Source organism: Nannobrachium achirus (genome assembly GCF_963921795.1).
Source record: "Nannobrachium achirus genome assembly, chromosome: 7".
Classification (NCBI taxonomy): domain Eukaryota; kingdom Metazoa; phylum Chordata; class Actinopteri; order Myctophiformes; family Myctophidae; genus Nannobrachium; species Nannobrachium achirus.
The window spans coordinates 69506776-69522882 of NC_137816.1; the positions used below are offsets into that span (position 1 = coordinate 69506776).

Here is a 16107-nt window from a genome sequence, read left to right on the forward strand (position 1 = left end):
TTGGCTCCCATAGAGTCAGTTTGTCCTGGGTTGGCTCCCATAGAGTCAGTTTGTCCTGGGTTGGCTCCCATAGAGTCAGTTTGTCCTGGGTTGGCTCCCATAGTGTCAGTTTGTCCTGGGTTGGCTCCCATAGAGTCAGTTTGTCCTGGGTTGGCTCCCATAGAGTCAGTTTGTCCTGGGTTGGCTCCCATAGAATCAGTTTGTCCTGGGTTGGCTCCCATAGAGTCAGTTTATCCTGGGTTGGCTCCCATAGAGTCAGTTTGTCCTGGGTTGGCTCCCATAGAGTCAGTTTGTCCTGGGTTGGCTCCCATAGTGTCAGTTTGAATGCTAGATAGGAGGGTGTGGAGGGCAGCGATTCAGGAGTCCTGACTGCCCTCTAGGATCACTACAGTGTTTTATGTAACGCCCAGGAATCGAACTCGGGTCTCCCCTGTGAAAGTCCAACAGTTTAACCACCAGATTAAAGGGATACCCCTTAGAGTTATAATAAGAATAGAGAGGACACCAGATATCCCCGCCCGTCCACTTGCATTGAGTTGCTCACCCAGCGCATGAGGCGTTTTCACCCCTTCTTCCGGGTAGTAAAACCGTGACATAGTGGGGCCTATGTGACGCATTTTGCGTCATAGTTTGTGTTCATGGACGCGCTGGGGCTCCAATTCATGAACGAGCACTTCCGGTATGAACGCGCAGTCAATACAAAGAAGCCAAGATGCGCGTTCATGTTTCTGGCCCCAACTGCAGTACCTCAAAACGGCCACCATGTCCATGGCACTTCAGAGCTCCCCCAAGGTTCTGGGGGCTTGGGATTCCCCCATGGACCAGGGGAGATACTAGACTGTTTAGGTGATCAGGCTAAGGCAGTGAGTCACTCCTCTACATTGACTTTGATCAGGCTGAGGCAGTGAGTCACTCCTCTACATTGACTTTGATCAGGCTGAGGCAGTGAGTCACTCCTCTACATTGACTTTGATCAGGCTGAGGCAGTGAGTCACTCCTCTACATTGACTTTGATCAGGCTGAGGCAGTGAGTCACTCCTCTACATTGACTTTGATCAGGCTGAGGCAGTGAGTCACTCCTCTACATTGACTTTGATCAGGCTGAGGCAGTGAGTCACTCCTCTACATTGACTTTGAACATATGGCCACTGCACACAACACACAACAGTAGACTGATAGTAACACACAACACACACCAGTAGACTGATAGTAACACACAACACACAACAGTAGACTACTGATAGTAACACAACACACAACAGTAGACTGATAGTAACACACAACACACAACAGTAGACTGATAGTAACACACAACACACAACAGTAGACTGATAGTAACACAACACACAACAGTAGACTGATAGTAACACAACACACAACAGTAGACTGATAGTAACACAACACACAACAGTAGACTGATAGTAACACACAACACACAACAGTAGACTGATAGTAACACACAACACACAACAGTAGACTGATAGTAACACACAACACACAACAGTAGACTGATAGTAACACACAACACACAACAGTAGACTGATAGTAACACAACACACAACAATAGACTGATAGTAACCAGAACAGAGTAGGATCCTCACACACTGTGTTCCACAGCAGTGGCTCAGGCATTGTGAGCTTGTAGATCTGATATTTAAGTGTGCCAAAGCTTATGCAAAAAATGCTAATGTTAAAAAATGTAACGCTAATGCTAACACCAACCGCTACACAAGGTTGCACAGACTTAGCGAGCTGCAGGCACACTTAAAATTTCTTAGAAATTTTCTTTTCTAGTTCTCTCTCACTCTCTCACACACACACACACACACACACACACACACACACACACACACACACACACACACACACACACACACACACACACACACACCAATGGCGGAGTGGAGGAAACCATGCGCAGCAGCAACCTGCTCATCAGGAGCAGTAAAGGGTTCAGAGTCTTGCTCAAGAACTCTTCAACACTAACTGTGGGGGAGCCCGGGATCGAACCGAGAACCTTCCTTTTCCCAAACGGCCACTCTACCTCCTGAGCCACTGTCGCCCAGCCCCAGTAGAAGCAGTGATCTTAGTCTTACCTGGAGTCTGCTGGTGTGTCATCCTTGCTGGCTGCTGGAGACGTTGTTCCTTTGGGGCGGTGTCTGGACTTTGAGAACGGTGAGCCCATCTTGACTTGGACACATCTATGGAGAACACACAAGAAAGAATAATAACTAGTCTGTTACTTGATGCCATCATCTGAACTCTTTGTTGATTTTGCTGCTCTGTGCGACCTAAGCTCATATAAAACAACATATTCTACTCTTGGCAGTTCCTTACCCATTAGCCTTACCAGCTACCCATGCATTACAGGCAAGGCAGCTGGCACCGTCCCTAAACAGTATCTTGGGGCCGCACTGCCCACTATACATTAGGCCTACTGTTATTTGCCCCTGGAGGTGTGGCCGTGGGCATATTGTTTTGTCCCAACGTATGAATGAATGATCCATTGTAAAGTGCTTTGAGTACTGTTTAGGGGTGTAACTGTATAGTAACTGTATCGAAATATCGTTTTTAACTTAAATCGAAGTATATCAAAATGAAAACAGCTAAAATCGAATCGTATCGTTTCATTTTGTATGGTATCGAATCGGCAGTGCAAAGAATCGATTGTATCGATACTACCTACTTGTGCAAATTATTTAGCATTTTTAAGGAGAAAATGTTTTATTACTTTTCCTTATATAGCTACACTGGTCTATCGATAAATGTGTGTAATCACTGGGTTTATGTCAAGGTGCAGGTTTGTCAATATACAATGTCCATGTATTTGGCAGATAATCACTGTGTTTACTTATTTATATCCATAACCAGTAAGACTCCCTAATCGGGAGATAAGCGACCGTTGGTCGCTTATCTCCACAAATAGGCCAAAAGTTTGTTTTACCAATTATTACACTCTATGTGAACATTTACATCAACAAATCCCAAGTACTATGCAGAACGACCCATTTCAAGTTTTTAATGTACAACAATATTTAGAAAATAGGTCTACAAGCTGACAGTCCTCGTCCCTTATATTCCCATAGGTTATATGGAGATCTCAGTGTTTGTCAGTCCTTGTTCATTTATGCCCATATATGGACATCTCTATATCTACTGTAACAGTCCTTGTCCCTTTATGCCCATATATGGAGATCTCTTAACTGTAAGTCCTTGTCCCTTTTATGCCCATATATGGATATTCCTGATGTCATCAGTATATGAACATATATGGGCTTTCTGATATGCCCATATATGGAGATCTCTTAACTGTAAGCCCTTGTCCCTTTTATGCCCATATATGGATATCCCTGATGTCATCCGTATATGCCCATATATGGGCTTTCTAATATGCCCATATATGGAGATCTCTGTATCTCCATATATGGGTATAAAAGGATACTTCAGGTCTGACATCAGGTTTGTTTATATTGGGTTGCTAGGTTTGACATCACAAACTCTATGGGCCATCTGACCTAGAAATCTATATTTGGGCATAGATGACTCATCGTGACCTCATCACACGTCGACCGCACGTGTGACGTGCGGTCGACCGCACGTGTGACCGACGGACGGCCGGTGGAGGTTTTCATACTAAACTGCGACCTTACGGTCGCAATAATACATGTTTCCCTTAAAAACCTGCACTACACCTTTCACATAGATTTAATGTCTTTGCTAAATAGTTACTATATCGATTTTAAATCATTGAATCGAATCGTATCGTATCGCCATGAATGAACCAATATCGTCCATGTATCGTATCGTCAACCATGTATCGTGATATGTATCGAATCGCTATTAAAATGTATCGTTACACCCCTAGACTACTGTTACCATCTGTGCCACATGGTGGCATTTCCAGGGTCTCTCCCCAACCTTTTCCCCACCTTTCCCTTCTCACCCTCCCCCTCCTTGTGAGTGTGAATGAGAGACTGAACTCCTCCCGGGCACACAGCTGCTAGCTGTTGCCACTAATGACTATTATTGACGTTGTGCTGCCCATGTTCTGTCATTACTGGTTCTGTGTTTGCTCCGTTCGGATTGCTGTGTTTTATTGTAGCCCTGTGTGGCCCTCTTTATGTTAAGGGAGTGTACGTTTATTAGCCACTAGGGGGGGCTGGTTGACAGATTGTAACTTTAAAAAAAAATTCCTTGCCCCCCCCCCCCAACCTTCAGATTTTTTTGGGTGATCCCCCCTGCGTGACTTGAAGAAAATGCATGCCCCCCCCCCCCTCCCCAATAAACTCTATATATATATATATATATATATATATATATATATATATATATATATATATATATATATATATATATATACGCACGCACGCACGCACACACGCACACACACACACACACACACACACACACCACACACACACACACACACACACACACACACACACACACACAAAATATAGCACCCTATTTGACAATTGATTGAGGGTACAGAACAGTACAGTTCATTGATACAAGATTAGCCTCGGAAACCCAGGCATTTTATTTTGGCAATAGGATAGGTCAACTAAAAGGACCACAAGAAAGCTTTTGGGATTAAATGTGGGTCTCTTTGTACTCAACTAATACAGAAAGGTTCCATTTGGTTCCACAACACTCAAAACAAAAGAAAGATTGAGCAACTGTGAACAGATATAAAATCTAAAATCATAGTTTAAAACCAAGCTGTTTCTCCTATACCTCCTTCCCTGCCGAAAGCTTTGTTATTGCCTTGAACTAACAATATTTGACAGATATGACTGCTTATACATTTCAGTCTCAGGCCACATTCTCATACATAATTCGGTAGTCAGTGCGAATTATGGGAGGGAAGAAGTTGCAACATTCTTGCATATAGGATACGTTTGCTCCACTTTGTCAACCGCAACAAGCCTTGCTTAGTCCACGTCTGTCCACGGGACATGTATGTATCCAAGCTGACTAATAATGCATCCTCCATCTCCCTGTGAATATTAATTCTTCAAGTTCAACCACAATGTAACCAGGCGGTGACCAAGCAGGGTAGCCTAGGCCTATTTACCTGCGGTCGGAAACGGGCGATCAAAAATAAAACGAGCGGCGGCCAGCAGACTCGCAAAATCTTGCAATAAACCAAACAGCAACTACTTTAGCAAGATAACGTCTCTCTCTCTCTCTCTCTCTCTCTCTCTCTCTCTCTCTCTATCTATCTCTCTCTCTCTCTCTCTCTCTCTCTCTCTGTGTGTGTGTCTCTGCGCTCCGCGCATGAAGCGTCTCCATTTGGACATGATTTGGAACAGAGCGAGAGAGAGATGGAGAGAGAAAGCGAGAGAGCAAAAAAATCCTGCCTACAGGATTACGTTTTGTTCTTCTGGTTTAAATTCATCATGGCTCGGTCAATTATGAAGCGATTAAAACAAATAAAACGTCACCTCTTCCTTGGAAAGCCCCACTTCCATGGACTGTATTGTGTCCCTATTACATCTAAAGATGTATAACGTTGGCTGATCTACCAGTGCGCCATGCAGTGCGCTCCCAAAATGGACATTTCCCGACATTGATTTGCTATATAAAACCATATTTGATAGATATAACTATCATCTACAATTACTTATTGTAGAGAACGTTATAGGCTATATAGGGTATTTTAGCCTAGTGCGCAATGCCACCCTGGCAATGCCGATACGAAATTAAATATGGCATTCATATTATTCAAGTTATTATAGTCTAGCCTACCAAAAGCTGTATGGTTTAAAGTAGGCCTAATTAATATACGTATAGGATATACTGCAGCACTCGTGTGTAAAGCCCTGTGTTGGTTCTTCTGTTTGCTTCACAATCACTTTTGTAGAATGCAACACAAACTCGAAGCACTGCACTGTCAGCGCCGACTGCCGCCGAGTCGCCGACTGCGCCCAATGAAAGCGTTACAGAAGCGGAATATACCAAGTTAATCAGGGGGAACTTGATAAATATATGGGAGTAAACACGTATGAAAAATAACAAAAGAAAACATTTTTTTAATACAAAATTCAACCAATTAAAGTTGCATGGACCCCCCTCCAGCCAAAATAAAAAAGTCATGGTCCCCCCTGACAATCAAATTATTATTTGAGAACCCCCCCTCGCTATGGACTATACCCACCTTAAGTATTAGACGAACACTCCCTAATCTGTTACACTGTGACCCTGTCTGGCCGAACCTTAGTTTCAGTAAAGTCTTTATTTTCTCATTCCTGTGTCGTTCTCTGAGTTTGGATCCACTCTCCTGTGCTCTGGAGGCCGGTGGCGTGACACATACTAAACTACAACTACTAAAAAACGTAACTTCGGTCCATTATATCTCCCCTTTTATAATGCCAATTATTGTATTTTATATCATTGTCATCGTTGATTCGTCACCTTTACAACAAGGTACAGCTTATACGCATCGGACATTCATGGAATGAGCAGCACAGCTAAATGTGTGGGTAGCGACCCCAAAGAATGTGCCAAAATGGCCTGCAATTCTCTTCTGCTGGCATTCACTCTCGTCCTGACACAGAGTTTAAAATGAACAAAGTGTAAAAAATGTGTCAATATTTTTATTTTTATTTTATGTTCCTTATTATTGTACAAGTGTGCAATCATTCAATGCAACAAGCAAGCAAAGGTGAATAGCAATACAGAACAGTATTGCAGGCCATTTTTAAATATTTTTGGTCAGCGCTACACACACATTTGGCTGTGTTGCTCCTCCCACGAATTCCCTATTCATACAAGCTTTGCCTCGTTGTAAAGGTGACTAATCAACAATAAGAATGATATAAAATACAATACCAATTTGTATTATTAATGGGGAGGTATAATGAACCTAAGTCAAGTTTCCTAACTTTTTGTGCATAGTTTATGTGAAACTTGAAAGCCCCCTGGCACTTTGTTTCCAAAGTGTAAAAACAATTAGAGAGGTGGTGCCATAGTTTTATACTTTTTCTGGTTTTCATGTGTCTAGGAGGTTGACAGTACTACATTAGACCCCCTCCCCTGGTGTGGTTGTTATGAGCAATTATGTATTCCCTTTGTATTTTGGGTTTCTTCTTGGAGGCTGACACCTGGTGGGTCAAAAGTGCCAATCCAAAAACAGTGAGTAAATGACATGAATTGAATAGCATCCTTAACACATTCTTGTCCAGACGGTGGTCAAATGTAAATGATGCCTCTTTCAAAATGATCACTTCTCTTCTGTCCTCATCAACAACAACAACAACAACAACATCTGATGTATTAGCTGTGCCAGATATAATAAAAAGCACATAATGCACACACGCCCAAGCACGTGCACGCACATACACAAGCACCCTTGCAGCAGGTGGTGTGCTGTAGATTCTCATGAGAGGTTACTCTGACAGCGAGAGGGTACAAATATCCACGGGTTCATTTGGTTCCATCTGTACCTGTAAATGTTATCTGTTGTAACCAGAAAACAAAACACACAGCAGCAATACACATGTTTCTTCTTTTGATTACTGCTCATGTATTACCTTCAAATGTTTGATGGATTGAATACACACAACCCCAATGGAAACACGCCATAGCGCTCTTCTTCATGACGGACGGATGGACAGACGCACGGATGGATGGACGAACAGACATAAAAACACATTTTTGGACACTGCTCATACAGATTTTGCCCTAAAATCATGCTGCCACCTGATGGTCGCTTATCTCCCGATTAGGGAGTCTTACTGGTACTATCCAAACCTCCACCGGCTGTCAGTCCGTCCGTCAGTCACGTCACACGTCACTTTTCCCCTTCTCATATCTCCGCCACCGTTGCCCCAATCCATGCCAAACTTTCCACACACACTCCTTGCCTGCCAAACCACAAACCCCACCCCTCATTTCTCACATGGCCCTCTTCTAGCGCCACCATGAGGCCCATTCTTGCAAGACACATTTTTGGACACTGCTCATACAGATTTTGCCCTAAAATCACGCAAACCGGTACACAGTATCTCTACAGTCATGTCATCAACATGGATCCATACCATTTAGCGCCACCATCAGGCCTATTTTTTACATGCGACCTGACGGTCGCTTATCTCCCGATTAGGGAGTCTTACTGGTTTTACTAGTTTTAATAGTCATTCTGGTGATGATAACAAGGTTTCCATGGGAAAGGAAATAATAAAAAAAAGCTTTTATTGTGTCTTCATCCTCAATGATATTTTAACCACTTGAATGAATTCCTGGGCTCAAAATCATAAATTATGTAACAATGTGTTCATTTGCCTACTTCAAGAGGTATTTTCTGTTATCTCCATTGTATGGTTTGGATTGGGGATAGGTACAAGAAATGGTTAAAAATAAACCCCATGGGACATTAGTTGACCACGGCAACAAGAAGAAATCATAACTAGACACCAAAAATGTTTCGAAAAAATATTGTTTTAAAGGACAACTTTGTTTTTTTTTAAAACAAGGGTTCATATTTTAGATTGTAATTAAAGAGTATAAAAGATGAGTGTTAAAATTATTTCATTTACTTCTTTCTATTGTTTTAGAGATTCTGAGTTCAGTGGTTGGGGGCATGCGTACAAGTAGCTAAATATGTCATTTTACACAGAATAATCCCATTCCCAAGATACAACACAACCTTTCATGGTTGGATGTGACTTATGGGGGCTAGAAGTGTTACTGTAAATAGCTATAAAGAAACTGCTGGCTTATTGTGTCAAAAAAGACATATTTAGCCACTTGTACGCATGCCCCCATGCGTATGCATGCCCCACATTTTAGCACGGTAAACGGGATAAAACAATAGAACGAAGCAAATGAAAACATTTTAACACACACTTTTTCTTTTCTCTAATTACAATCTAAAATATGAACCCTTGTTGTAAAAAAAACAAAGTTGTCCTTTAATTCGTATTTCGTTCTAATCTATCCTATACGTCTTTATATATGATGATATTCTGAGGAATTACGCTGATGATCTTTGATTTAATCACCAAATAAAGTCAATCAATCAATCGATCAATGAAGCCACTTTGAAACAGACACGTCATTTCAGCAAGCAGTTATAGACAAGTTGTGACCGTTTTCATACTAACCTGTGGTCGCAACTAAGTAAAATGAAGGAGCAGCGTCACCACCAACAAGTGTGACCTGATTGCGACCGAAGGTGGCATTATACCCTGAGAAATCTCGTAGCTTGTCTGACTGTCAGTACAGGAAGTGATGTCACGTGATGTCAGTGAGTCACAGTGATGTGGTACAGAATTACTCATACATGGGCATAAAAAGGATGTCACGTGACATCACTTCCTGCACTGACAGTCAGACAAGTTACGAGATTTCTCAGGGTATAAAAGTCCATATATGGTCATTCCCAGAAAAAGAAAAAAAAAACGTTTATGCCCATACATGGAGATTTCTGATCATAAATCCCAGGTCGAAAATGAGAATGTTAGGGTACCCCCTTGGGTATGCCCATATATGGAGATCCACAGGCATCAAACCAGGGCCCTAACTCACCAAGGCCCTGCTTGGCATTAATAACGTACTTTTTATGCTGGACACTAACGCAAGCCCTACAGAATTCCTTGGACGGTGCTACACCAGAATGTTAAGGGTGGTGCTGAACATCAACCAGGACGAGCACATTACCAACAAAAGCGTCTGTACGGGGAACTGCCAAGTGTATCAGAGAAGATAACAGTCAGGAGGATGAGACTAGCTGGACACTGCCATCGACACCAAGAACTCCCAGTCAAAAGGCTTGTACTGTGGGAACCAGCACACGGGCACCGATCAAGGGGACGTCCCACACCTACCTACGTGGACGTACTAAAGAAAGATGCTGGAGCAGAAAGCACAAACGAGCTGTCCAGATATATGGAGAACCGAGATGACTGGAAACGACGATGGAGGGCTCGTCTGAGGACGACGTAGAGAGAGAAGCCCATATATGGAGATTCCTACATTGTCAATATTAAGGATATTATTAAGGATATTATGTTATTAATATTAAGGACATATATGGGAATGCCCATATGTAATGTCCATATATGGGCATATTTTGACATAACATAACTATCATGAAGGGGTCTCCATATATGAGTAACTGGTCCCATATACATCACTGGCCAGATGGCCAGGAATTGGCGCGACCTCACCCTTTAGGGCGAGGTCGCATGTCACCCTAAGGTCGCAATTCACCCTGAGGTGTCTTACTAGTATAGATAACAAGGGGCAAGTTGGCACCTCGAGCGACAACTTCCCCGCCCACAAACACACAAGGAGCAAGTTGGCAGAAAAGTATGCCAGAGTAAGTGTGACAGCAAAGTGTGACAGCAAAGTGTGACAGCCGTTTAGTAGACAGAGGGGGGGCGGGGCTTCAACAATTACAGCTCGTCTCTATTGGCCGGAGAAAGGCCCAAGTTGTGTGAGCGTCTTAAAGTTGAAATCACGTTGCCAGGCAAAAGTATGCCAGAGTAAGAGTGAGAGCAAAGGGTGACAGCGTGTGACGCACGTTTTCATACTAACTGCTCCCTGGCGGTCACAATAATGGGGTGTTAATTAGGCTAATTAACGGCCGTGTTTTCAAGCTCTCCTTGGTCTATGGTTGATAAATACATTCTGACTGTAAACAACAACACCTTGTTTCTTATTCTCATATGAGACACACTAGAGTGATCAGAGTGTATATTGGAATGTACTGTGCTGACAGAGTAACCAATAAGACTCCCTAACCACTGCTAATAATAGACATTGTTTAGATAGATAGATAGATAGATAGATAGATAGATAGATAGATAGATAGATAGATAGATAGATAGATAGTGTCGAAAAGCTATTGCAAAAAAAGAAGAATATATACATAAAGTGACGAAGCATTCAATGCTCATAAGTGACAGAGAAGAGGGGTCACAGGTGCAGCGCACAACTTGGTTGGTGAATTGGTGAGACGAAGGAGAACTCCAGGCAGGAATAACCCCACAGTACTGGAGAACTCTACGCACCTGTGTCACCTCAAGACCTCAGGAGGGACCCACCCAAAACCTCCCCAGAGAAGCCTCTTGTTGGGAAAAAACAAATAGAGCAGGAGAGGGGAGTTTAGCCTTGGTCAGGAGGAGGAGATGGGCAGTGATTTGGCCACCACTGCCGACCCGGCCATCAGGAGGGTGTTGTGGTTTGCGGGTCGAAACACCACCTATGATCGATGGTTACCACCTGAAGACATCAAATTTTCCTGGCCAAGGCTACATTCACCAAACGTGAATGGAGGAGAAGCATCGTTAGATGTAATTATAATCACACGTCACACAGAAAAAAGCTATTCTCAAAGCATAATTTAAAAAACAGTGCCAAAATAAAAAAAGTACAAATAACAGTCAATGCTAGTCAATGCAGCACCGCCATATCAACACAGCAATAGTACACAGTACAACCAACACAACCCAATAGTGCAGGGCCAGAAAATAAGTGACCAAAGTCAGTGCAAACAAGTCAAGAATATATATATATATATATATATATATATATATATATATATATATATTTCCCTCGTTTGAGCGTTGTAGCTCTAATAGCCTGTTGGTGTAATTAATGATCCTTTGTTATGCTAAAGAGAACGACAAGTGCAACCAGATTAATATTGACTTTGTCATTTCTTGTTCCAACTCATTCTCTCTCACTATAATGGAAACACCGGTCAGTGCAGCGCTAGTCTCGCGTGACCAGACTGTTGCCTCCGCGATTTGGTCAAATGCTCCCAGCATACAGTCTGGCAGACGGAAATAGAAACGGTGAGTGCGAGATAAAGCGGATGTGACGCAACCGCTCCCTTAGTGCAGTAGCAATAACATGTCCTACTGGAAGCGTTATGTCTCCTTTCAACATTTCTGGGGGCTTTATTTTGTCTTTCTCTGGTGTTGTTGGTGTTACCTCCATGATGTTTTCAAACGTTTCATAAACTATACACTCATAACAATAATAGGCAGCTCGAATGACTTTGTCTGAGCTATTGTGTTTCTGTTATGTTTCCAATGGGACTACAGTTCAGTGCAGCAGTGTCTACTTCCGATGTCGGGTCCATATCTGCGCGGGGTCCATATCTGCGCGCCTGCCATATTAACATCCGGCGGTTGCAACTGACGGCACACAATATGGTGTTGTGATTGGCTTTTCCTCTTCAAACCTTTATTGAACAAGGACTAACAACATCCCCCAAAGTAACTTTTAATAATACATAACAGTACTGCATTAATTCTTATTGCCTTTAATAATAAATAACAGTATTGCATTAATTCTTATTGCCGAAAATTCCAAGTAACTTTTAATAATAAATAACAGTACTGAGGTACCCCTCTGAGGACCGGTGGTCTGCGAGAGACCTCAGTGTGAGTCAGCCGTCCTGCGGGGGTTTCTCACCGCCGACCACGGGGCGAGGTCCGTGACTGACCGTGAGTGGTGGTCTCCCGGTGGAGGGTCGCACGGTGGCCGTGAGTAGCCGCCCTGCGAGGGTCTCTCGCCGCCGACCACGGAGCCGCTGACGCCCGCTCCTCTCACGGACCTCCTCTCTCACGGACCTCCAGCGGAGGAGGTCCGTGAGAGGAGCGGGGGTCAGCGGCTCCGTGGTCGGCGGCGGGGGTCTCGCCGCTGACCACGGGCTGCGGGGGGCTCGTGGTCGGCGGCGAGAGACCCCCGCAGGGCGGATGACTCACGGCTACCGTGCGGGGATCTGTCGACCCTCCACCGGGAGAACCGATGGTCACCTCGCCTCGCCGATGACCGTCACCTCGCCTCGCCTGACCGTGGTCAGCGGCGGAGGTCTCGCCGCTGACCACGGGACCAGCGGCGGGGGCCTCGCTGCTGACCACCGACCGGGGTGTCTCTCACCGCTGATATTTATTATTAAAAGAAACTACCGGTATTCACTATAATTATTAATATAGAAACTATTTACTATATTATTATTATTACTATATTAAAATAAACTATTACTATATTATTAATATAGTAAATAGTTTCTTTTAATAATAAATATTCTTAAAGAAACGTGTTATTTTCCTGTGTTCAATAAGAATTAATAATCCATGCAGCTGTAGTATTCTAAAAACGACTGGGCACCAGTGACTGTGTTGGGTGGCGAAAACAGCCGATCTACAAGCCCACAAAGCGTTGCGCTTGCTATGCGTTTTGAGCTTGTAGGTCTGCTGTTTTCAGCCATATTTGTGACGTCAGTCGCAAGCGCCGGAAGAGAGCAGAAAAGGCAGAGCGAAAAGATCGAGTACCGACACCGATACTCGCCGTTCGGGAGCTGCTCTTCCAGACTCTAGCATTCAGAGATTGTGGAATAGTTGTCTGGCTACGCGAGACTAGTGCAGCGCGGACCTGAGCGGCATGGAATGATACTGCAGTGGAGATGTGGGACAGAGAGTGGTGTTAACTCTGTAGGATACGTTTTAGCCTACATGTAGTCCTACATGCAGCAGCAACACGCACGCACACGCACGAACGAGCGTCCGTCCCGTAGCAACGTCGTCACGGACACGCACACGCACACACACACACACACACACACACACGCACACGCGCACACCGTCAACTCTCCTGGATTTCCCAGGAGTCTCCTGGATTTTGAACCCCTCTCCTGGGAGTCTCCTGGATTGGCAAATCTCCTGGATTTCTCCTGGATTTTGTATCAAACTCCCAAAATTCACCAGAACACAGGAAATTACATCTACTATGTTAAAATTTTTCTGGGGGAGGACCCCCAGACCCCCCGCTTTAGGGGTGGGGGCAATGCATGCAAGAAAGATCATACAGATATTCACTTAAGTAATGACTTAAAGATGAGAAATCATTATTAAAGATGTCCTTTTGCTTCAGTCATCAAATCTGTACAACAACATTTGGCATTTTAAGGCTGAAATTGTACCCATGCTAGTAAAGTAAGCCTGATAAATGTATCAAACATGCACAAAATTCAACAGAACACAGGAAAAAATATCTATTAATACGTTTTGGGGAGAGGACCCCCCAGACCCCGGTTGGGGAGTTCCGCGCGCCCCCCAAAAATAAATCTCCTGGATTCTGACAGTCCAATGTTGACAACCCTGACACACACACACACACACACACACACACACACACGCACACGCGCACACACACACACACACACACACACACACACACACACACACACACACACACACACACACACACACGCACACGCACACACACGGTGCGTGTCAGCGCGCACGGCCACCGTAACGGCAGACAGGCTTATAACGTCTGTATAGGCTAATAAACAAAGTGTTTGAAGACCGCACCTACTCTGCGATGTAAAACCGAAAGCAAAAAACCTTTCTAAACCTAAACCTTTCAATCCAATCCACTTTATTTATGATTATAGCCTACAGCACATTTTACAACCAGAATAGAATTATGCTGTACAGAAAGAAAAGGCTAAAATACAGAAACTAAAACACACAATGAAACATCAGCCATCAGTGGAACAGAAAACAAACCCAAACAACTGAACAGAACAAAACAAAACCCTGAAAACCTTTCAAAGCCAAAAACCCTCTGGTGTAATTCTTACCTCAACACGTCGTCCTGTGTGTGTAGGCTGGTAGTTGTTGAAGAGTAGTTCTGGTAGTTTGAGATTCTTGGTAATAAAATGTTTATTACTTAAAGAAAACTAAACTCTTCTCTCTCTGTGATCTTCTTCCTGGTTCTATGAGATCAAGATCACTTCTGTTTTTTTAATAAAACGTCGAGGGAGGAGCTATAGCATAAGGCTACCAAAATAAAGGTACAAAATGTTTGAAAATAGCAGATCTACAAGCTAACAATGCGTCGCGAAACTCGCGATGCTACGCCTTGTGAGCTTGTAGATCGGCTATTTTCAAAATAGCCTAGGTAGCCTATGAAATAAGAAGTGGATTAATGTATGTTTTATAAATGTATAATTTATATCTGCAAAGTAACTACTAAAGTTTTCAAATAAAGTAAAAGTACAATATTTGGATCCGAGATGCAGTGGAGTAGAAGTAAAAGTATTGGAAATTGGAAATAGCCAAGTAAAGTAGCCTACAAATACCTCAATATTCTATTTAAGTACAGTACTTAGGTAAATGCACTTAGTTACTTTGCACCACTGCATTATGGCCTCAGCCTTTACCTGTTGTGTGGCTGGGGGACCCCCTGGAACCCCCTCAAGGACCCCCTGGAACCCCCTCAAGGACCCCCTGGAACCCCTCAAGGGACCCCCCCCCCCCCCCTCCCCCTTTCATTTAGAACCACTGCACTGCCGTGCAAACTGTAGTAAAAGTAGAGGAGCTCTTTGAGTCGCATGGAGAAGCTTACATCTTGTGTGGGTCGAGGCTGACACCTACTGGCTGACTGGTGCTACTGCAACTCAATATTACAGTTACAGTTTACATGCAGTTTAGGCATTTAGCAGACGCTTTTAATCCAAAGAGACTTAAGCAGATACATCACTATAATAAACAAGATAGGGACGTGCTGGCCATTGGGAAAGCGGGACAACTCCCGAACGTCCAGTTCATTCCCAGGTCCAGGCCGGGTATGAACTAGGAAAAAAAAATAAAAAGAAATGTCGCCTTCGTTCCATTTTGGGGGCTGGGCGGCCAACAAAGTCCAAGTTTCAAATTTGTAAATTTGCAAAAGTCCTGCTCCTGCTTCATACAAGGCTATCGCACAAAAGTTGTGAAAAAACAGATCTACAAGCACACATTAGATCGGCTGTTTTCATTAGTTTAAATCATTTTTAAAATGATAAATACAAAACAAGCGGTTTTGGACATACAAGGTTTCCACCCGACAATGACGAAATATAACTCATGTAATTGGCCCACTGGCTTGTCACTTGTCATGATCTGAAATGGCAAATCTTTGAGTAGCAGCAGCGCTATAGAGAGAGATCTCTCTCTATAGCGCTGCAATGAGGGCCTCTACAACTCTTTTTCCCGGGCTGAATCAGGGGCCCAGCACGTCCTTGAAACAAGATAATATGTCAGAACATCAACAACAATATAACAAATGCATATGCGTATCAATCTAGGGGGAAAAAAAACTATA

The 16107-nt window shown here is 43.4% G+C and overlaps 1 protein-coding gene across 1 annotated transcript in view; it reads right to left on the minus strand.

Annotated features, from left to right (window-relative positions):
* LOC308289069 (uncharacterized protein) overlaps positions 1-14731 on the minus strand; it is a 76178-nt gene extending 61447 nt beyond the window's left edge. The window contains exons 1-2 of the mRNA XM_080730620.1: positions 14606-14731; positions 2097-2201 (exon numbers count right to left, since the gene is read on the minus strand). Coding sequence (XP_080586746.1) covers positions 2097-2185 — 89 coding nt within the window. The 5' untranslated portion in view covers positions 2186-2201; positions 14606-14731. The remainder of the gene's footprint in view (positions 1-2096; positions 2202-14605) is intronic.
* Between the last annotated feature and the right edge of the window lie 1376 nt (positions 14732-16107).